The 23,287-nt window shown below is 40.6% G+C and overlaps 1 protein-coding gene across 1 annotated transcript in view; it reads left to right on the forward strand.

The window, feature by feature from the left end:
* Positions 1–23,287, forward strand: part of NUP210 (nucleoporin 210) — a 183,763-nt gene that overhangs the window by 98,295 nt on the left and 62,181 nt on the right. Inside the window, exons 15-20 of the mRNA XM_069083772.1 lie at positions 5,845–6,066; positions 7,799–7,972; positions 15,237–15,429; positions 15,663–15,769; positions 20,474–20,578; positions 20,735–20,836. Of these exons, the coding sequence (XP_068939873.1) occupies positions 5,845–6,066; positions 7,799–7,972; positions 15,237–15,429; positions 15,663–15,769; positions 20,474–20,578; positions 20,735–20,836 (903 nt within the window). The remainder of the gene's footprint in view (positions 1–5,844; positions 6,067–7,798; positions 7,973–15,236; positions 15,430–15,662; positions 15,770–20,473; positions 20,579–20,734; positions 20,837–23,287) is intronic.

Here is a 23,287-nt window from a genome sequence, read left to right on the forward strand (position 1 = left end):
CTTGTATCCTAAACCCTCCAGTGTAACAATCACTCCTCAATAAATAAGCCTCCTTTAGTTATTTTCCCCTCTTTCTCTGCTGGATAGCTGTAGATTCTCTTGAGTTCTCAACAGTTATTTCATAGTATCTTGGAGTTAACATTGTTCGCAATTGTCTCATTTTAAACATGAGGAAACTGAGGCTAGGAGGGTGATGTGACTTACTTAAAGTTAGGCGGGTAGCAGTGCCAAGACTCAGATGGGGAGCCCTTGACAGCAAATCCCATGTTCTGTCCATCATGCCATGGGGCAACACAGGTTGTATAATCTTATAACTGATTAATTTGTCTCAGTCTCCAAGTATCTGCTTCTGAAAGATTCTGCCTGGCACCCTAATTCCAGGTGAATTAATGTGAGCTCTGCACAATCATTTTGTGGTATTTCCAGCTATGTGCATTAGGCATGACAGCCCAGGTGTAGATTGGGCGTCCTGACCCTGTACTGTACAAGAGGCTGCACAAATCATCCTCTGCCCAATGACTGGGTGACAGACAACAGCCCCAGGTCACAGAGACAAGTGTCTCCTTTCTGGGTGCACAGATGCATTCCCAAGCTCTTTGCCTAAGGAGGAGTGCTATCCAGAAGCCTGAGAGCCGAGGTCAGTCTGATCAGGACAGAAAGTGGCCACATTAACCTTCCTCTGTTGAAATCAGCTGATGAAAACAAAGACAGCAGGATGAGCACACTTCCTTTACTTCTTCTCAGAGCAATGCTTTCATCTGACTTCTCCCAAATGGGAGTAGCACCCACACATTGCCCATTACCTCATTAAGCCTGACTGCAGCTGAAGACTAGACAGGATCGAAAAGTTTACAGAATCTTACAAATTCAACATACCTGGAGGGAATGTCAGTCCAAATTCATGGAAAGTCTGGATTAGTAAATTTTGTATGAAGGAAATGAGCTTTATTCATTCAAAGTATATACAGTGACTTTAGCCAACAGACTTTAATGAATATGGGTGCGAATAGTTTACAGTGAATAATTTGAGGTGTGACTTGATGAATAAGACAATCCTTTTATAAATAAACAGACCACCAATTAATCATGAAAATAAATGTTTCCTTTCAGAGTAGTCCCCTGTGATATGCTATCCACTTCTTCCAATAAGTCTTCATGTGGCTCAGAATATTTCTCTTTGGGAATTGCTTTCAGAACTTCCTTTCAAATCTCTTTAAGTCTTCATTCTTTGATGTAGTAGATGAGATTTTGGGAATAAGTCTAAACTTATTCAGAGTCAAGCCTGTGAATAAGACCGAATGATCCCATGGAGTGATAGGGATTTGGCAATGCTGAAATAAGGGTGAGGCAAGTGAGAAAGTTTCTTCAGGTGGGCAAAGCTGAATGTGACAGAAAAATACATAAGATATTCAGTTAGTCTTCCAAGGATGCTGTGGCTGTCTTGTCTTGAGTGCAAAATCAGCTGGTTATAGTCCAGGGTTAAAAATGAATTGTGATTATAATTAAGTGAAACTCATTTTTTTGGTGATACTTGTAAATGAGTTCTGAAACCAGTTCCCATTGAAGATGCTTTGAATAGCAAGCAACACAGTCATTGATTAAATGTATACAAGGTGCTGTATACACAGTTTATGTGTAGAAATTCAGGCATTGCTTTATAATACAAGTACACTCCCATTAATTATCTGCAGATGTGTGCTGCTAAATTGGTTTTCAAGAGTGTCGAAATTGAAATTCTTTTCAATGTTGAAATTGAAAGAATTTTTTCCCCTCTTACGTAGGTTAAACATTCTCCCTGTGGTCTTGTTTACACTAATAATTTAATGAATAGAACTTTTGTTTTCTTTGAGCATGCAAAGGTTAACTTCAGCACAACTCGTTTTTGTGTGGAATCTGCCATGATTCAGTAAAACAAGTGTCGGTCAGTCAGCATGTATTTATTTAGCACTTACTATGTGACAAGGCAAAAAACACGTGGTCCCTCCCCTCAGGGTGCTCCTATTTTAATGGGGGAGACAACATGCAAATAAATGTGTGTCTACAAGATGTATATAGTGTAAATGAAGGGAGTCTCAGGAGGAAGGTAGGGGTATGGGGCTACTGTTGTGTCTGTCCTTTATCTTTGAAGAGGATCGGGGAGATGATGATATGACTTGCAGTTGACTTTGATTTGAGTGAGGGAGGGCTGTGCAAGGTCACCAACCTCACTTTCTCCTCCAGAGCCATCTGGATCCAGTGACAAGATATTCATCAAGATGACTGGAGGGGATGCAGGATGTAGGATAGGGAGGAAGAAAATGAGGAAAAACCTCTTGTAGAAGACAGGATTTAAGCCGAGTCTTGAAGGAGGTCAGGGAACCCATGAGAGCAGGACTAGGGTGGATGAGTGGAAGTTACAGAGGGAGATTTAGGCTTGATAGCAGAAAAACTTCTTAACAGAGTTATCCAAAAGTAGATAGGCCACCTCAGAAGGTTTGGGCATCCCCATCACTGCAGATATTCATAGCAAAACTGACTACTTTTGTTGCAGCACCCATACTTTTAGACAAAGTTGACCTCTGAGATCCTTTTTCACTTTTAGCTTCTCTTATTACTCATTGAATGGGCACCATTATAGGATCATGTTAGAGACTTTTGACTTACACAGTCATTAGAATGAGCTTGGTTTGCATCTGTCCAGCACATAACTACCTCGCTGGGGTAGGGGAAAGAAGAAACCAAACTTTAAAATTACTTTGTTTCTGAGTTGCCTGTCTTTCAGTGAGTGTCCCTCACGGGATTATACCCTTTCTTTCTAAGTGGCTTTTCCAGTCCTGGCACTCCTAGCGCCACCCACACAAGTCCCAGTTTTTTAGGTGTTTGTTCTGAGACTGATGATTATACTATTTCAGAAAACAATGAAGTAAACAGAGAAAGGAAGAGATACAGAAGGAGTAGCAAACAAGCTGTTATGGACATATTGTATGTAGAAATTCATTTTTAGGTGCGAATAATTGTAAATGTATGTTTGTTTGGTTCTGCTGAAAATTAAGTGTATGATGCATTATTTAAGGATTAAAAAATAACAATGTGGCAGGTCTAGTTTGGAAGCTCTCAGAGTATTCAGGTAAATATGTAGTTAGGAAACTTAGATTTGGTTTCTAGTTCTGTTACTCAATCCCTGGGTGACCTTGGACAAGTAGATGACCTCTACGGCTCCCCCAACTTTAAGTCTAGGATCCCACAACCCTTGAACCCCACTATTTAATATTATAATTTCTAACATTGTGGGTTTTTTTTGAAACACAAACAGAATTGTAGAACTTGCAGATCATTTAGTTCAAACTTTTCAGGAAAGGAAACTGAGGCAAAGAGAGAAGTGAATTAGTGGTAGAAATGAGAGTAGAACCCAATTCCTTTGACTTCCTAGTATATTGTGCTTCTTATTGCGTCAGAGGCAGCATTCCTAACCTTTTGGCTATCCAGCAGGGTTGCAGTGAAGGTCACATGAAAGAACTGATTGAAAATACTCTGTGAATTGTAAAGCACCATAGCAGCACAAGGAGTGATTATTTCTTAGCTCTATCTTTCTTGGCCCTCTTGGGGTCATAGCCAGATAACTAATGATGTGTAAGCAAACTCTTGGATGAAGGGAAGGAGCTCATTATTTATCAGGGCCTTTTGGCGTATGCTTGGCTAAAGTCACTGCAATGGGAATTAGGAGACCTGAGCTCCCATCCTGGTTCTGCTACTGACTTGCTTAACTTTAGCAGATGACCTCCATGAGCCTTGTTGTCTCCATGTTTATAAGGAGATGGTGCTAGCTATTGTAATAATAATACAACAACAATGAAATTATAACAGCTAGCATTTCTATAGGGCTTCAAGGTTTCCAGAGCACTTTACAAATATCTCATTTCATCCATACACTACCTCTGGAGGGTAGATGTTTTTACCTTTCTCACAGAGTTGGTGAAAGGGTTGTACCTCTTGCATAAGAGTCTTGGGACAAAGAGAGCCTGTGTTGCCTTTTTCGTGAATAGAATCACTACCCAGAACTACCTAGGAAAAAAATTTGTTTTAGATAGCATGGTGCTTGACCCCTTGCAAGCACTCTGGCTACACAATACCAAAAAGAAACATTTATGGGCTTTCCCTTGCCCCATTCTGAGAGCTTCCCACCCCACCCACCCCACCCCTGTCCCTGAATACTGAGTGCTAGCCTCTCACTGTTGGCTGACAGGGAGATGTGATGGCATGTGTCACATGCAGATTTCTAATACTTGCTCTCTCTTGGTGTGTACATCTACAGTGCCTAATGTTCTTTGCTGTTGGGACCATTTATCCCATACCTTAGTGCATTCTCTATACCTTTCATGATAATTAGAGTTGTGATAATCATATTATGTCAGTATCAATCAACAAGCATTTATTCAGCCCTGGAGCATTATGGCTTATGCATTGGTGAGTGCTGGGGACTCAAAGAGAAAAAACCAAAACATTCTTTGACCTTAAGAAGCTTATATTCAATTGGAGGAGGTGACATGTACACATCTAAGTACATGAAGGACCTTCTATACTTTGTTACTGAGGAAACTCCCTCCAGAAACACAGATTGCAACTCATCTGCCAGCTACAGTTTCAGAAAGTTACCTGAGGACAAGAAGTGTTCAGGGACTTGGGTTTGCACAGCTTGTAAGTGCTAGAGGTGGGGCTAAACTAATTTTTTCTTGATTCAAAAGTCCAACACTGTCCTTTAAACCTTGGTTCATGTTTAATAATAAACATCTCCTATGTTCCAGGCACTGTGCTAAGCTCTGGGAATACTCCCCCCGAAAAAAGACAAAAGACAAACTCTGTCCCCAAGGATCTCACAGTCCAGTGGAAGAGACAACTATGTAAAAATAAGCTACATATTAGAGGATAAAGTGGAATTAACATTAAGGGAAGGAAAAGAAATGGAAGGGAGGACAGGAAGTAAGTTATAAGAAGTCTGGAAAAGTAGGGTTTTGAAGGACTTTTAATGCCAAACCCAAGATTTTATATTTGATCCTGGAAGTGACAGAGAGGGTAAAATCTGTGCTTTAGGACAGTCAGTTTGACAGCTGAACAGAGGATCAGCTGTATTGTGGAGGGAGCTAAGGCAATGAGACCAATCATCTGGCTATTGCAAGAGTCTAGGAGGGAGATCATGAAGGTAGTAGCAGTGTCACAGGAGGGAGGCTGCATATACTAGAGATGTTGCAAAAATAAAATTGACAGAACGTGGTAATAGATTGGATATGAGGGTGGAGAAAGAGTGAGGACTTGAGTTTGGTTCTGGGTGGCTGGGAGGGTGGTGGTGCCTTCATCAGTAATAAGGAACCTAGGAAGAGGGGAGAGTTTGGGAGGAAGGATAGTGAGTTCAACTTTGGATGTGTTTGGGTCAGTGTAGCACCTTGTAATTTTCAGAGTGCTTTCAAATGATTATAATAGTGGGGCACAGTGGAAGAAAGATTGGATTAAGAGTCAAAGGTCCTGCTTCGAATCCTCATTCTGTCACTTTCTACCTATATGACCAAACATTTTCTACCTTCAGGTTTTTAGTTTCTTCATCTGTAAAGTGGCGGGGTTACATTATGGTCCCTGCTGTTCTAGATCCCAATAATTCCAGCAGATAAGTAGAATGGCTATGTTACTATTCCTGTTTTGTAACTGAAAAGACTGAAGCACAGTAAAATTGTGACTTGCCTAAGGTCCTATAACTGTGAGTGGACAAGCTAGGACTTGTACCCAGATTACCTAACTCTTAGTCATTCACTCCTGCCTCCACACCTCCCTACCTTACCCATGGAAAACATGTCTTGTCCTTTATTTTCTTTTCAGACTATTGATCCTTCTTCTGTGGCTTTGGTGACTCTGGGTTCTTCCAAAGAGATGTTATTTGAAGGGGGTCCTAAGCCCTGGGTCCTAGAGCCTTCCAAATTCTTCCGAAACATCACCTCAGAAGACACTGAGAGCATTGGCCTGTCCCTATTTGGTCCCCCTGCATCCCGGAACTATGTACAGCATTGGATCAGAGTGACCTGCAAATCCTTGGGAGAACAGGTGAGCAGCAGGGACTATGGTCAGGAGTGTCCCAAAAGGGAAACACAGAAAAAGACTGGAACAGTACCCAGGAGTCTCTAGAAGGGTATCTTTGAGTCAGGGATTGCCTGGAAGAATTGGAACACTGGCAGTTTGTCTATGGCCCCCACCCATTCTTCCTTTGAGACACTCATGCAGACTTCCCATATGCCCCCCCCCTTGGCCTTCCTTCCTTGGATATCATTTTGTTCTCCTGAATTTCTTCACTGCATATACCATCTCCAAATCCCCCAGAAAAATTTATGCAGCTGTCCAATTGGAAGGGATCTGATGAATGAATTTAGACTGAGTGACAATCAGTAAAGACAACCACCCACAAGATTAATAGAACATAGTATGTCAGAGCTAGAATTGTCCTTAGGACTTAGAAGGTGAGAGCTGGAAGGAATCGATTAGATCCTCCCATGAAATGATTTTCTCCTCCAAGAAGGAATTTAGCCATGGAATAAATAGCAACAAATGACCATATTACATTTTGCAGTGTTGTTTACTAGATTTTTTTTTTGAGTGGAGGAGAGGATCCTTGACCTTTGAATCTTGGTATATGGAACTCCCAGTGAGGAAATTCCCCTTACCTGTGCAAATCAGTTAACATTGGAGTTAGGAACTATTTTCAAATCCCACTCTCTTGTTCTTACTTCCTTTGTGCCTTGAGCAAATCACTTATTGGGTTCAGTTCTCAGGAGGTTGGACAAGCTACCCTCTGAAATCACTTCCAGCCCTAGATCCATAATCCCATGACCCTGCTGTAATCTGTCTTTGAAATGTGTAGTCTTTGAGGGTTTCTGGGACTCTGAGTAGTCAGTATGTATCAGAGGTTTCCCAGGCCTTGGCACTGATTCTCTGTCTTCTAAAGTCATTATGTATCTAATCATGAGATATATTCATTATGACTTGAATCATTTTTGATCATGGCTCAGATTGTACACACACACGCGCACACACAGATTTTCTGAGAAGTAGCAAGGCACAATGGTAAATGAATTGGACTTCAGAATCAAAAGACTTGATTTGAGTCCCAGCCTTGCCTATGTCCTGTGATTGTAACTGTAGACAAGCTACATAACTTTTCTGAGGCTCATTTTCCTCACCTATAAAATGAGGTTGGACTAAATGACTTCTAATGTTCTTTCTAGCTCTAATAGAATATGATTTATGATCTCTGGTCTATGACTCCCAGGTCATTATTATGTCTTTCTAAATTTTCTCTCTTCTATGCTAAATAGTCCCAGTCCAAAGTACTTCCACGTAGGTCCTGTATCCTCACCTTTTCTAATGCTCTCCTAGGCATTCTCTTTAGTCTACCTTTATTCATGCTATAGCTTATATCTATACTTCATTTTTTATGTCTGCCTTTTGAAATCTATTTAAATTCTCATTAAAAACCTGTGAACTTGTGAATATGGTAATACAACCTTGAATTTTTATAGTGACTTTTTTTGTCTGAGAAGCTCAAAATGTCTCACCCATATTAATTTATATGTCTTTTCAGCATCCCTTAGGCGTAAGTAGCAGACAGAGAATGATCATTCCCATTTTATAGGTGGAGAAACAGACGCAGAATAGAATGCTTAAGGGACTTGACAGGGGTCATGGAAAGAATTAGAAATAGAAAGGGAAAGGATTCAGTTGTCCTCTTGCCGGTCTACTGTTTTCCTTGATCGATGACATTTTTTTCATGGGGTTCACACAGGTCATTGCTCTCACAGTTGGAAACAAGCCTAGTGTCACCAATCCATTCCCAGCCACAGAGCCAGCTGTGGTGAAATTTATCTGTGCTCCACCTTCAAGACTCACCCTCACACCTGTCTATGCTAGTCCTCAGCTGGATCTGTCCTGCCCTTTGATGCAACAGAACAAACAAGTGGTAAGTGGGAGCCTAAGACTAAAGGGATGATGGGAAAGCAGATACTTATGTGTAGAACCCTCTCAGAAGGAACTGAATATTTCTTTTTTTTTACTTTAAATATTTTTCTAATTATATGTAAAAATTTTTAGAAATCATTTTTTTAAATTGTGAGTTCCAAATACTCTCCCTCCTTTCCTCTCCTTCCCCTTCCTTGGGAAGGCAAGCAATTTGATTTTGATTATATATGTGAATTTATGCAAAACATTTCCATATTAGTCATGTTATGAAAGAAAACGCAGGCCAAAAATAACCCCCAAAATAAAGAAAATTTTAGAAAGTATACTTTGATCTGCATTCAGACTCCATCAGTTCTTTCTATGGAGGTAGATAGCACTTTTCATTGTGAGTCCTTTGCAATTGTCTTAGATCACTGAGAATAATTAAGTCATTCATGGTTGATCATCATTACAATATAGGTGTTACTGTGTATAATGTCCTGCATATAAGATTCTTCTCACTTCACTTTGCATCAGTTAATGTTTTTCTAGGTTCTTCTAAAATCATTCTGCTCCCTCATTTCTTTTTTTTTTTTTTTTTTAAGCAATTCGGGTTAAGTAACTTGCTCAAGGTTACACGGCCAGTTATTTCTGGGTGTGGTGCTAAGTATCTGAGCCCGGATTTGATCCCCAGGTCATCCCGACTCTGGAGCCAGTGCTCTTACTTGCTGAGCCACCTGGCCGCCCCTTCCCTCATTTCTTATAGTGTAATAGTATGCCTTCACAATTATATACCACAATTTGTTTAGCCATTCCCCAGTTAATGGGCCCCAAATTTCTAATTCTTTGCCACCATGAAAAGGGCTACTATAAATATTTTTTGTATATATAGTTCCTTTTCTTGGCTTTTTGGAGGGGGGAGGGCAGGGCAGTTGGGGTTAAGTGACTTGCCCAAGGTCACATGGCTAGTAAGTGTTAAGTATCTGAGCTTGAATTTGAACTGAGGTCCTCCTGACTCCAGGGCTGGTGCTCTATTCACCGCACCACCTAGCCACCCCCTTTTTTCTTTTTTAATAACATCTCTTTGGTATATAGACCTAGTACTGCTATTGCTGGGTCAAAGGTTATGCTCAATTTATATATATATGTATGTATGTATGTATCCTTTTGGCTATAATTCCAAATTTCTCTCCAGAATGGTTGGATCAGTTCACAACTCCACCAACAGTGTGTTAGTGTCCCAATTTTTCCATATCCCCTCTAACATTTGTCATTTTCCTTTTGTTGTCATAGTAGCCAAGCTGATAGATGTGAGGTGGTATCTTAGAGTTATTTCAATTTGCATTTCTCTAATCAGTAGTGATGCAGAGCATTTTTTCTTATGACTATAGATAGCTTTGATTTCTTCATCTGAAAACTTCCTATTCATATACTTTGTTTATCATGTGAGGAATGATTTATATTCTTATAAATTTTACTCAGTTCTCTATATGTTTGAGAAATGAAGCCTTTATCAGAAAAACCTGCTATTAAAATCTTTCTCCAGTTTTCTGAAAGCTTTCCTTCTAATCTTAGCTGCACTGGTTTTATTTGTGCAAAACCTTAAAAGTATCCCTTTTATATCCCATAATGCTCTTTACTTCTTGTTTGGTGATAAATTCTTTTATACATATATCTGACAGGTAAACTATTCCACACTATACCCTAATTTGCTTATGATATCATCCTTTATGTTTAGATCATGTACTCATTTTGACTTTATATTGGTATGGTGTGAGATTTTGGTCTATACCTACCTCCTGCCAAACTGCTTTCTAGTTTTCTTAGCAGTTTTTGTTAAACAATGAGTTCCTGTCTCAATAGTTTGGCTCTTTGGACTTATCAAACACTAGATGACTATGGTCATTTACTACTGTGTATTATATATCTAATCTACTCCACTGATCTACCATTTAGTTTGCACTTCTCTAATCAGTAGTGATATAGGACATTTCTTAGACAGTACCAGATTGTTGTGATGATTACCACTTTGTAACACAATTGGAGATCTGGTATGGCTAGGCCACCTTCCTTCACATTTTTTTTTTCATTGCATCCTTTGGTATTCTTGACCTTTTGTCCTTCTTGATGAATTTTATATCATTTTTTCTAGCTCTATAAAATTCTTTTTTGGTAGTTTGGTATAGAACTGACTAAGTCAATTAGTTTAGGCAAAATTGTCATTTTTATTATATTCATTTAGTCTACCCCTGAACAATTAATATTTTTCTAGTTGTTTAGATCTTATTTTATTTGTGTAAAGAAAAATGTTTTGCAGTTGTACTCATATAGTTCCTGGGTTTGTTTTGACAGATTCCCAAGTATTTTATATAGTCTGTATTTATTTTAAATGGAACTTCTCTTTGTCTCTCTTGCTACTTGATTTTGTTGGTAATATATAGAAATGATGATTTATGTGAGTTTATGAACTATATTTTTTGATGCTGCCTACCCAGGAACAAATCATGTTCCTAGAGCTAAGGACTCTGCAAGCTCACTTCTGAGTGTCAACATGTAGGGTTGCTAGTGTTATGTATCTGTGGACCAAGCTTCAGAAGCTGGAGGCGGCCAAAAAGGGGAAAATCAATAAAGTGGAGAGACCAGCCATTGTATTCATAAAATCATGGAAAGTCACAGCTAGAAAGGAGATTAGAAGTTGACTAGTATTCTCAGTTTCCTAATGGGGAAACTGAGGCCAAGAGAATGCATATGACTTTTTTCTCAGAAGGCAGAAATGTCAGAGCTGTGATTCAGCCAGCAATTATGACTATAATTCAGGCTCCAGGAGGAGGAAAGGGGAAGGAAGGCAGAGGGAGGATAGAAGAAATTGGGACCGAGTGAGGAATAAAGTCAGTCAATCAGGGAGATATTGGTAGGGGCAGAGGAGTCATTCTATAATGAGGGACAGAAAATTGAAATCCAATTGTCTGGTATAGTTAGACCAAACAATTTGAATTAGACTGACATTAAGCTCAGACCTTTCTTCCAAGAATGGTTGAACCCTGGCAAAAACAATATTATAAAACACTACTGAGTTAAGCACTTTTCATCTGCAAATTTGAGGCTCAGAAATGTGCATCCCACATTATTGACTCTAGATTTCTCCTAAAGTATTCCACCTCCTCATAAGTGTCCCCAAAGGGCTATGTTTGGTAGAGAGAAAATTTGTTCTTCTTCCTTCCAGAAGACAGAGTTATGTACAGACCTACACAGAAACACACACACACACACACACACACACACACACACACACACACACACACACACACACCAGTGTTCTCACTGCTATACAGTTGTTGTGAAGTCTAAGTCACTCTCGTCACTTCAGTACTGATGTCTTTAGTCAGCATTGTGTTTCATCCAGTCCACAATTCTATCTCTAATGAAAGTACTTTGTAGAAAGGCATGGCTGGCTTCTATTCCTAGTAGATATGATATGGATGACACTATTGGAGGTGGGGGCTGAGGTCAAGGCAGCAAGACCTAGGCAGGAAAAGCCAAAGATGAGTGAGCTCCTGTTACTATACTGGGCTGTCTAGTTCAGGATATGAAGATCAAGTCCTTGGAGGAGATACCTCTTTTCTACCTTCCATCAAGGAATCTGGAGCCCTCACTGAAAGATGAGGTGCTACAAGTGTAGGGGCAGAGGGTCAGGGGGTAGGGATCAGGAAAGATAAGAAGGGGTTAGGTTATGAAGGTCTTTGAATGCCAAACCCAGGGTTTTATATTTTATTCTAGAGGTGATAGAGATGGCAAACTATGTTTTAGCACAGTCAATTTAACAGTTGAATGGAAGATAGACTATGTGGGGGAGAGAGGTTCTCAAGATCATGCATATTCAGAAATAGACTAAATCTGCTTGATGTATGAAATTCAAGACTGTTGTAGCCATTGGAGATTATATACACACATACATATATACACATGTCCAGTTATGTGTATATAATGGCCATGTTAGCTTGGGTGTCATGTTCAAAGGAAGTGGCTGCAGCTGTTTGTGGTGCTATCATCCTGACCAAGCTATTCATTGTTCCTGTGAGACAAGATTGGCAAGCCTCACATGGTGCTCAGCAAGGTCCCTGGGCATTAGAGATGAGCTACAGCATGTCTGATTGCAGCCCTTAGAGGTACTGGTGTTGTCTCAGCTTCTAGATCTCAGAAGTTACTGATAATGGTTGGAATTGATGACATCTCTGCTTCTGCTAGAGGCTATATTGTCACTCTGGGCCAACTTTTCTAAAACAATCTTTGATGCCATCTCTAACACCTATAGCTGCCCAATTCGAGAACTAGTAACTATAGTCACTAAATCTTGAATATTGGGTATTCACCAACCATATTTGAGTATCTATCCAGAGAGCCTAAGCAACAGCTTTGGTTACCACAGAAATAGTTTTTTGTGGACAAAGAATAGAGTGAACTGTTTTGGGAAGGAGGGAGAGAAAGATGGAGGGAAACAAAGAAGGAAGAAAGGAAGGAAAGGAGGGTGGAGGAAATCAGAGAAGAGGGAAGGTAGGAAGGGCTGTCCCTACTTCCTCTTAATAACTTACAGATGTACCATTCATCTGTAACTTTTTTGAAGATATTTAGATCAAAGGAGATAATATCTGTGAATGTCTTTGTAACCATTGCACTATAGAAAGGTTAGCTTACTGATGCTATGATTATTGCTCTTGTTTTCTGGCTGGCATTTACTATTTCTTGGAATAACTAGTGCCATCACTTTATTCCCTACTAGGTAAAGTAGAACAGCCTTTTATTTGATCTAAATTTACCTTTCTCAGACTCCAAGGGGGCCCCCACAGTTCTAGCATCTGGGATTTGGTGAAGTCTCATTTCACTTTCTCCATCCCCTTCATGATTTATTGACCACAATCACACCTGCCGAGATTTGGCTGTTTTATCCCCTGTAATCCTAGGGATTGATTGTTTAGAGTCTGCCTCCCTTAGGGATTAATAGCTCAGTGAGATATAAGTCAAGGTAAAATATAGATGGTTTAGTGTTTTCAGCTCCACTGTTTACCCAGACCCAGCATTCAAAAGGGGGTGTGTCCCAAAGACACATCCAAATAGAATAATGGGTGATGTGTGTGTCCAGGAACCACACAGAGTCTCTACAGAGTAGATCCTTTGTGGTAAACGTTCTCTATATGCACCAGCCTCTAACTGTTCACAGTTCTCAGGTTCTCATGTGTTTATAGAATGGCTCTCTCACCCAGGTGAGAGACAGTCTGACTTAAGCGTACAGTCTTTGATAGGCTAGTGGTATTGTGTCATAGATATCTCCAGGCAGTAATGTACCAAGGAGGAAGACTTGTCATGTGATAAATCAATCTTAAGTCAGTAGCCCTGAGCCACTCTGGCATTGCTTTTGCAATTTATAATCTCATTAGGTATCCTTGGGGAGAAAGAGAGATATATTTCTCTCCTCTGCCCTGTATGCAATATTACTTTAATTTTATACTTCCTTGAATCCAGAGGTCACCAAGGAAGTATTTTCTAAGTAAATAATTGCTGAGGTGAGATGCTAGAACGGAAGAGACTTGATCTTATTAGACAGTTGAGTTTCTTAGTAGAAATTGGCTCTGATTAGCCTTGTGTAGTCTTAAGCATGGGACAGAATGAGGATATGGAATTGAGCAGACATAGACATGACCTGCCTGGGAAGTGGCTACTCTTTTCTCTTAAGGAGAATAAATATGCATGCCTGGTGAATAGAAAAGGAAGTTAATGCCATTGATTTTCTTTTTTTTCCGTGGCATCACATGTGCAACAAGGACTTGAAATGATAAATCTTTTCCCATTACATTAGGAATATAAGTAGAGCACAGATGATGCTGCTGACCAGCCATTAGTCAGACATAGACTTTGAATTGTTTTTCCACTGCTCATCAGTAAAGCAGAATGTCTTTATGGAACACCTTCTACGTGATCCACACTGTGCCAGGCATTATGAGGGAGCAGTGAGAAGAGATGATGCAGTCCCTGCCCTCAAAGGACTTGGAGTCTAGTCGGCAAAGACAAGAAATCCATGTACGAAATCATTAGAGAATAGTATGGGACAGTGTGTAATTAATTGATTATGACAGTCAAAGAGGACAGAAGGAATTCAGAGGCAGAATAGATCATTCCTGGTGGCATCTTTTAGGGAAGACATTGATAAATGAAAGAACATCTAGAAGAAGACATCAGAGGTGGTAGGGTGATTGGAGATTGCTACACAAGGATTGTTTGGAAGGACTCAGGTAGTTAAACCTAGAGAAGAAAAGATGGGACAAGTAGTTTCCAAGTATTTGTGGAGCCCTCATGTGGAAAAGAGATTAGGCTTGTTCTTCTTGGTCCCCAAAGGGTATAACTAGGAATATTATCTGGTAATTGCAGAGTCAGATTAAGACTTGATGTAACTTTGTAACACTTATACATATTTTAAGTAGAATTAGCTCCCACAGGAGGCAGTGGCTTTGCCGTCCCTGGAGGTCTTTGAATGAACACTAAATGACTCCTCATCAGGGTTTTGAAGAAAGGATGCTTGTTTAAGTATGGATTGGCCTAGATGGCCACTGAGGTCCCTTCCAACTCTGTGATTCTATAAGGAACTGGAGTAATTTTGGAAGACGTGGAGGAAATAGTATATTTCTGAAGGATCGATAGAATTTGAATGGGGGTGGGAAGGAGGTAGGATAATGAAGAGACCAAGCTAACTGGACGAGCAAAGATGAAGGGCTGGAAATATAGAAGAAGATCTCAAACATTGAGCCATAATGGGAATGTCACCTTGAACCACTCGCACCTCAATTCCTGGTCCTTCTTGTGATCAGTGGCTCCCATTTCCAAGATGACTAGTTTGTCCTAGGTTTGGTATAGAGTCTGAGATGTGGTTCATAAGAGGATCACAGAATGTCGGAACAGGAAGAGACCTCAGAAGCCATCTAGTCCAATTCATTCTTAAATAAGAATCCCTTCAATAATACACCCCACAAGTGGTCATCCAATAAGGGAGTAACCACTCCCTCCTAAGACAAACCATTTTACTTTTAGACAGTTCGAATTGTTGGGAAGTTGTTGTTTCCCTTTATATTACACCAGTATTTGCCTCTTCTACAACTCATACCTTTTGGAGCCAAACAGATTGGGTACAACTAAAACTGTGCTCAGGGCAGCATTAGCATTGGTCTCTGCACACAGGGACTGGTGCATGTCTAGCCAGGACAGAGAATGTGACCAACAGTTTGATATTTTTCTCATAGGTGCCTGTTTCAAATTATCGAAACCCTGACCTAGACTTGGCTGCTTATGATCAACAAGGTCGCCGATTTGACAACTTCAGTTCCTTGAACATCAAATGGGAGTCCACTAAGCCCTCTCTAGCCAGCATTGAACCCAGCTTGCCAATGCAACTGATACTGAAAGATGACGGGAGTGGCCAAAAGAAACTTCATGGTAAGGATCCACTGTAGGGTGTGACTTGTTTAGGGGGCATAGTTCAGTGTCGTGACCTAGAGGATTCTGTCTCTTGTTTAGGTGGTAGTGGAAAAAAAAGACATGATTAAGGACTTAAAAAAAAACATTCTCTGAATATAAATAGCTAGAATATTGAATCGACTTGATTTTTCAGATAAGGTTAAAGGCTGTTACCCTGGGACTTCTTTAATTTTTTTTCTCTCTTATGTCAGGCTTGCAGACTGTATCCGTATACCATGAATCAGGAACCACTGCAATTTCTGCTACAGCTGCCGGCTACCATCATTCTCACCTCAGTGCAGCCAAAATACAGTTACCGGTACTTTCCAAGGAAGAGGGGTCTGGGATGGGCTGGGAAGAAGGGAGGAAGGGTCAGAGAGTTATACATTTACTTTTTCCCTTTATTTGGATCCTAACCAGTACATTTTTTTTCTCCCAACTTCAAAAATTCAGAGCATTTGGGAATGCTCTGGGGAATGCTTTCTCTTGTTTAGATTATTTCTCAAATATTTACTAAACAGCTACTATATGTTTATCATTGTGCGTGGTGTCATGAGAGAAGCCAGAATAGTGAGTTTGTAGGTTTCCAGATCTGGAGCTCAAAGGGAAGAAACAATAGAGATCAACTAGTTGGCCCCCTCCCAGGCACACACCTCCTTTTACAGAAGAGGAAACAGACCCAGAAGTGATTTGCCCAAGATCACAGAGCTGGTAAGCCTAGGAGGTGGGATTTGAACCCAGGTCCTCTGACTCCCAAGGCAATGCTGTACCCTTTGTGCCATGCTACCTTGAAGGTATAAAGGGAATCTTTTGGGGACAATAAGATATATAAATATTTGAAAGTGATAGCAATGTAAAACAGGATGTGGTTAAAAGTTGGAGGGAAGGGAGGTTGTTAGAAGAAGCTGCCACTCTCTTTGGACTTTCAGTGACCTCTGACCAGAGTGAGATGGAGAAGTCTTGGTGGAGATAGTGACTCTTGAGTTTGGTCCTAAAGTTGCATGGGATTGAGACAGGCAGAGAGCTTGGGCAAGGGACCTCAAAGAGTGATACAGCACTATGAGAAATGACACACGGGAACGATGGTAGCGTACATGGGGAAATGGAAAGGATCAGTGTAGCTAGAACAGGGGTTACATGGAGATAAAGTTAGATAAATAAGTTAGGTCAGATCATGGAGGTCAGGATCTGATCCTTTGGCTAATGGGGAGCCATTATTAGTTCTTGAGGTAAGAAGCGATATCATGAAAGCAAGCTATGCCCACTGGGTAGCATTTGTTGCAGGGGCCAGCTCATCATCCTTTGTTGGCTAGGTCATTCCTCTGCTTTCAATCCTGTATCTGGAGGGTGTTTGCTGCTGGGTCACTGAGGGGACAGACTTGAACCTTGTCTAGCTATGCAGCATCTGGTGTATTGGTTTGTTTGTTCTCTTTTTGGCACTGGAGCCCTGCCAACCACTGTGCCCAGAGGAAGCCACCATGTGCTTGGCACGGACACCCTGGGGGAGAGGCAGAATATTTGTGACTGTCACCAGACAGAGCGGTGCTGTCCAGCCTAGCACTTCCTAGTAATGCATCCAGCCCAGATCCTCTATTCATTCCACACCTAAATGAAATAGGTCTTGTTAGAGAAGTGGTCATTCTTGGCCTGGTCCTACAGAACTCAACCATGGGAACTTTCCTTACTTGAGCCTTTCCTCAGCCTAAACTATCAGATCCCAGAATAAAAATTACAAACCAACAAACATTTATTAAGCATCTACTATATGCTAGGCAGATGATGAGGAAATAAAGACCAAAAATGGGCTTGCTTAGCCTGTAGTTATATTCAGGAAGTTTACATTCTATTGTGTGTGCATGTTTAAGTGTATATAGAGAGAATATATAGCCCCAAAAATACAGGGTAATTTGGGGAGGGGAGACATTAGGAGCTGCCTGTATACCCCCAAGAAGGTAGCTAGGGGGCCGTATCCTCATTCATTCACTCCTTTATGGAATAGCTACAATCCATGTCCCTCTACCCCTCCATGGGGATGGGGAGAGACCATGGGGAAACAGCAGGGGTATTAAGGATAAAAAAGACTAACTCTAATGCAGAAGCATATAGCCTAGTCGTAGAGTCATTTTCAAACTGTTGAGACCCAAGGCAAGATATTTTATGACTAAATGTCCAAATTATTGGTACAAACATATTTTAAAAGTTCAAAGAAGGAGAATAATAACAATAGCTATAGTGCTTAAGGTTTGCAGAGTACTTAACAAAGCTCTCATTTTATCCTCACGACAGCCCTGGGAGGTAGGTGCTCTTATCCCCATTTCATGGAGGAGGAAACTGAGGCAGACAGACATAAAGGGATTTGTCCAGGATCATGCATCTAGGAAGTGATTGATTTGAATTTAGGTCTTTGTGACTCCAGGACCAGCACTCTATGCCCTATGCCACCTAGTGGCCATACAAAGAAGACCATTTGAGGGGCTGGTATTCTCAGAAGAAATGAGACCAGAGTGCGTTGGGATGGCACAATTCATTTCATTTCAATTCAGTAAACATTTAAATAAGCATTTATTAAGTACCAATAATATGCTAGACACTGTGATACATATTGGAGATATGGAAGCAAAAATGACCAAAAAAAAGACTTAAAATTGTGCCTAAAAAATAAGAGTTAAAATTCTCCTAGGGGAAGGCAACACAAGTGCAATTGATGAAATGCAAAATATGGAGGAATAGGGGCAGGAGCTGTGATGTCATTGGTATAAGGATCCTCCCTCTGCCAATCCAAGTCAGTACCTTTTCTGTAACTTAGACCTGGAGAGTTGATTAGAGCATTGAGAAGGAAAGGGGAACTTTCTCAGAGTGAGTACAAAGTACTTTTGGGGGGAGAGGGAAGAGGGGCTGCTAGCACCACTTTGGGAGCAGAAATCTGGAAAGGTCACACTCAAATTGAAGTTTGAATGGAGCTAGTGATTCTCAGGGTCCATCTTGAATGCCAGGAGGAAGGAATGTAGATTTTTATCTTTGGGCCAATGGATTATTTGACAAAGAGAATGACACAGTGAAAGGGGTGTTATAATAACACGAATTTGGTGGTGATATTAAGGATGAAAGAGACTGTAGGCAACAAAACAAGTCTGAAGGCTGATGTCGTATCTAGCTGGGGAGTGATGAAAGCCTGGATGTGGGGAGGAAGGATAAGATGAGGGAGTGTGTGTTGGACTTGTAGCAAGGGCATGCTTTGGCCCCAGTCTGATAGACTGCCTTATTTGAAAGGCAGCAGTCTACTGTCTGCCCATTTCTCTCACAAGCTCTTCTCTACAACAGGCCTAATATGGATTTGTTCTAATACCAACGCTAACCTCCATATCCCAGCAAACAGCAGAGAGGCTGAGCATAGCACATTTGGCTTTTAGTTCTAGTGCCTGGTCAGCATTAGGCCTGCAGCCCGGACCTCACTAGCCAGCCATCTAATTTCATTTCAGCCCTAGGCATGGGGCTGACTTAGCCTGTAGTTGCATTTTCCTTTTGTTAATCTAGCCAGAGTGAAATCATAACTCAAGACTGACAGCCAGACAGTGGCAACACAGTATCTTCTCACAAACACAGGTCAGACTTCCAGCCTGGCCACTGAAATATCAGTACTTTTATTGCCCATCCCTGTGCTCCATTCATGGCAGTGTTAAGTTCAGAAGGGAGGTGAGGTCATGGTGGGAAGAGTCCCCACTGTTGGGGAAGAAGAGGGCCCTATGCCCTTTGCCCTCTTTATCTTTTCCCTCCCTACCCCCAGGCCTGGGCAGTCTCAGAACCTGATCCAGGCTATCCCAGAATCCACCCTGGATAACGAGGCAGGAAGAACTCTGCTCCTGGAGCACCTTGCCCCTTTAGCCTTCTTCCTTGCCCAGGCTGCTTAACTGCTCACAAAATTTAAATTAGATAGGATTCAACAGCTCCATTCCTTCTGATCATATGGAGGATGTGCAGACATTATCATTTGCCCTTCCTTCCCATCTACCTTGTTCCTTTGCCCTTCAGTTCCCCAGCACTCTCATATTACTACTTAAGTAACTTAGAGACCTCTTGACCTTACCACCTGCCCCACCCCAGCACCTTCAAGATTTCTGCGGCTTTCTGTCTACCCTAAAGTTGGACTTCATTTCATGTAATGTCTCCTCCAATGACAACTTCTTTAGAATTCCCTTTATCTCCAATAGAACAAGGGCTGTTTATTTTTCCAATCTGTATCTTTAGTACTTAGCACAGAGCTTTGGACCTAGTAATCATTTAATAAATGTTTTTTCTTCATTCAGTTTTGTTGTATTAAGCAGGAATGCACCCATAGTCTTGAGGGTGCAACAGGTCATCCATAAAGTAGAAAGGCAACTTGATGCTCCAGAAGGCTGAACCTGGCACCCAAAAAGGCTTGGGTTTTGATTCCAACTCTTACATTGATTAGCTGGGTGATTTGGGCCAAGTCATTTAGCTTCTCTGGGACTCAGTTTCCTCATCTATAATATGGAGAAAATAAGATTTGCACTTCTTCACTACAATTTCACAAGAATATTATAAGGAAAGCACTTTCTAAACCCAAAAGTGCTATATAATATGAATTTCTATGACTAGACCATTAATATGGAGTCTCCAAGAGAGAAAATAAAAGAATTGAGGCAAAAATCTAAGATCTGGAGCTCAAAGGGGCCTCAGAGTTCACCATTCAAGCCCCCTCATTTTATGGATATGGCTACAAAGAATGACTCACCCAAAGTAGTTAAACTTCTGACCTCTAATTCTATAACTCATGCCCTTTCCACCGAACTATATTGCATTTGGACCCCTTTAAGCAGCTCCCCAGGGAATGACTATGTCCACAATCCATTGGGAGTCAAGTTGACAGAACTGTCCTTTGGCATACTGAGTATTGCCTGCAATCTTGGTTATCATTCCTGGTTTCATGCGCCAGTAAAACTTAGAGCCTATTTCTTCCTGGCTGTTTCCTTCTGCAGTTCATGAATCATTTTCTCCTTTTCAGTATGAACCTCTCATGCCTGTCTCAGCAACTATTGAGCTGATTCTTGTGGAAGATGTGAAAGTGACCCCCCATGATATAACCATCTACAACCACCCTGGTGTTCAGGTAAACCTGCTTTTTTTTTCTGTCCACTGGTATTCACATGAAAGGATATAAGCCCCAGCCTCCTACTTATAACCAGGGATCTTCTAACAAGTGAGGTTATCTGACTGATGGGCCCATCTGCTCTTCCTGATTCACTCATGTGTCTCCATCATATAGGCTGAACTCCTCATTAAAGAAGGCTCCGGGTACTTTTTCATCAACACCAGCATCACAAACATTGTCAAAGTAGCTTACCAAGAAGCTCGAGGCATTGCTATGGTAAGTAGAAGGAGTTTCCAATAAAGTCATTTTAATTCTTTAATTTTTATGTGCTGACAGCTGCATCGTTATGTGGGTGAGTTTAGAAAAGAGTATTAGTCACACAATGCTAAAACTGGACAGGACCTAAGGGATTTTCCAGTCCCATCCCCCAATTTATAGATGAAGACACGTAGGGCCACAGTGGGGAAATGACTCACTCAAGGTCAGCACAGTGCCAGAGCTAGAACTGCCTCCCAATTCCCAGTCAGATGTGCTTTCTTCTGTCATACAAGCTTTTCACTTTTCAGATGAGAAAATTGAACCCCAGAAAGATTGTGACTTGTCTAAAAGTACATGCCTGGACTGTTTTGTTTTTGTTTGTTTATTTGTTTTAAAGAGTATATAACTAGTTCATAGCAGAGGTGGGAACCCTGCTCCCCTGATTCGAAATCCTATAATCTTATCCTCCCACTATGCCACTTAATTAGTTTTGTGGTTTCTGTGTTTCTATCAGAATCCCTCACTTACAGACATTAAAAAAAAAATGTGGTCTGTTATTCAGTTCCCTCTGTTGATTTTTAATCTCCCTGACTGTAGAAGGTTACTTTGGGCACTGTCCACAATCATGTCCTATGGATGGTGCTAAAGTCATGGTTTTCCTATTCTCTCCTGTGTGGGGAAACTTTGGCCCAAATCCTGATTGTTAACGGCTCCTCTTGTGACTGCCACCCATAAATCATAGCAAAGAAAAACATTCATTCTGCTCTTTGGAACAAATGGTCATTGTTGAAAAGAAAATGTTGGGGATTTGGGTAGCCCGAGGCTTGGGGAGCTTTCCCCTAAGTATTTTGTCTTTCTGTTTTAAAAACACATTCTGTAGCTCCTCTTCCTACTGAGCAAATGAGCTCTTTTTTGCTGACCTAGTCTCATCAAAAGAAAAAAAAAAGTTCTAACTAATTCTGAAAGCTAAAAAAAATGTGCCTTATTTTTTCTTTCTCCTTAGGATGAAAAGACAATCTAAACAGTAAAAGTTTCAGATTGTTCAGAAAGTACTTAATATTATCATTATGAGTAATAACAATTAGTATGTAATAGGAGTGTAATAGATATTTGTTGGTTGGTTGATTTCCTATTGCTTTGTCATCCTGTGGATGGCTGGGTACAACTCTTGCCTCTGAGCTCTGTGGAGGGAACCTGGTATCCTGAGGAATTTGGCATTTTGTCAAATATAGGAGAGATCTGAGAGATGGAGCACTCTTAGAGGAGTACACTGATCTCCTTCTCTAAACAACATGTGAAACTCAATACGTTGGCTAGTAGGTGTTTGTTGGGTAATGCTAGCTGATGACCTTGATCAGGATTCTTGGAAACTGACTGAAGGTGAAAAACAACTAAGAATTGTGTTGATTCTTTGAGGATATTGATATAAGATAATAATCTTACCAGAACAGACTTTTTGTATTTAAAAAACTGGTCTTATAAGGAAAGAAAAGGATTGTGAAATCTCATTTTCCTCCAGAATGACCATGAAATTATTATGTACCTATAGGAAAAAAGTTGTGCTTTGTTAATTTCTAGAGAGAGCTAGTAGAGACTTGACCTGTCCAGGCAGCGTTGCTTTGGGGAGGAAGTAGGGCGAAGAGAGGAAGATAGAGAAATCTTTGTTGGAGGGTTGTTTCATATTGCCATTGATAGAAACTTGAAAGAGTAAGGTGACTTGTTCTCAAATCTTGACCTGGATACGCCAGATTGAAGTAAATTTCCCTGGTGACTACAGTCAGTTCTCCTAATGGGCAGCTAAGTAGCATGATTGATAGAGTACTTTACTTGGAGGAAGATCTGAATTCTGATCCTACCACAGATACTTACTAACCGAGCAAGTCACTTAACCTCTCTGTTTCTCAGTTTCCTCATCTCTAAAGTGGGGATAATAATAACACCTACCTTGGGGCAGCTAGGTGGCACTCCAGTGACTCCTGGAGTCACGAGGACCTGAGTTCAAATCCTGCCTCAGACACTTAGCACTTACTAGCTGTGAGACCTTGGGCAAGTCACCTCCAATTGCCCTGCCCTCCCCCTCCAAAGAGGAAAAAATAATAACAATAATAATTATGGATAATTATGGAGTTATTATGGAGACTAAACGAGGAATGTACATAAAATGCTTTGTAAATCTTAAAGTGCTATGTAAAGCTACTTTTTATTATTAATTATATAGGATTCATTACATATATTGAAATTTGCATTTACCAGGCTGATAATATTTTAGAACTATATGCTTAAAACACTTCTAAAGACATAAATAATCCTATACTTTTAAAATAATAATCCCTTATATTTGTCTAAGAGCTTTTCAAATTACTTTAACATATGCTTTTACATGTCATTTGATCCACAAACCAATCCTCTGACTAGGTTTAGGATGGTATTATTATTCCCATTTTACATACAGTGGAACATAAACTCCAA

This window comes from Petaurus breviceps, unplaced genomic scaffold (assembly GCF_028583685.1).
Source record: "Petaurus breviceps papuanus isolate PSGF00001 unplaced genomic scaffold, PetGlider_PUasm1.0 174, whole genome shotgun sequence".
Lineage (NCBI taxonomy): Eukaryota > Metazoa > Chordata > Mammalia > Diprotodontia > Petauridae > Petaurus > Petaurus breviceps.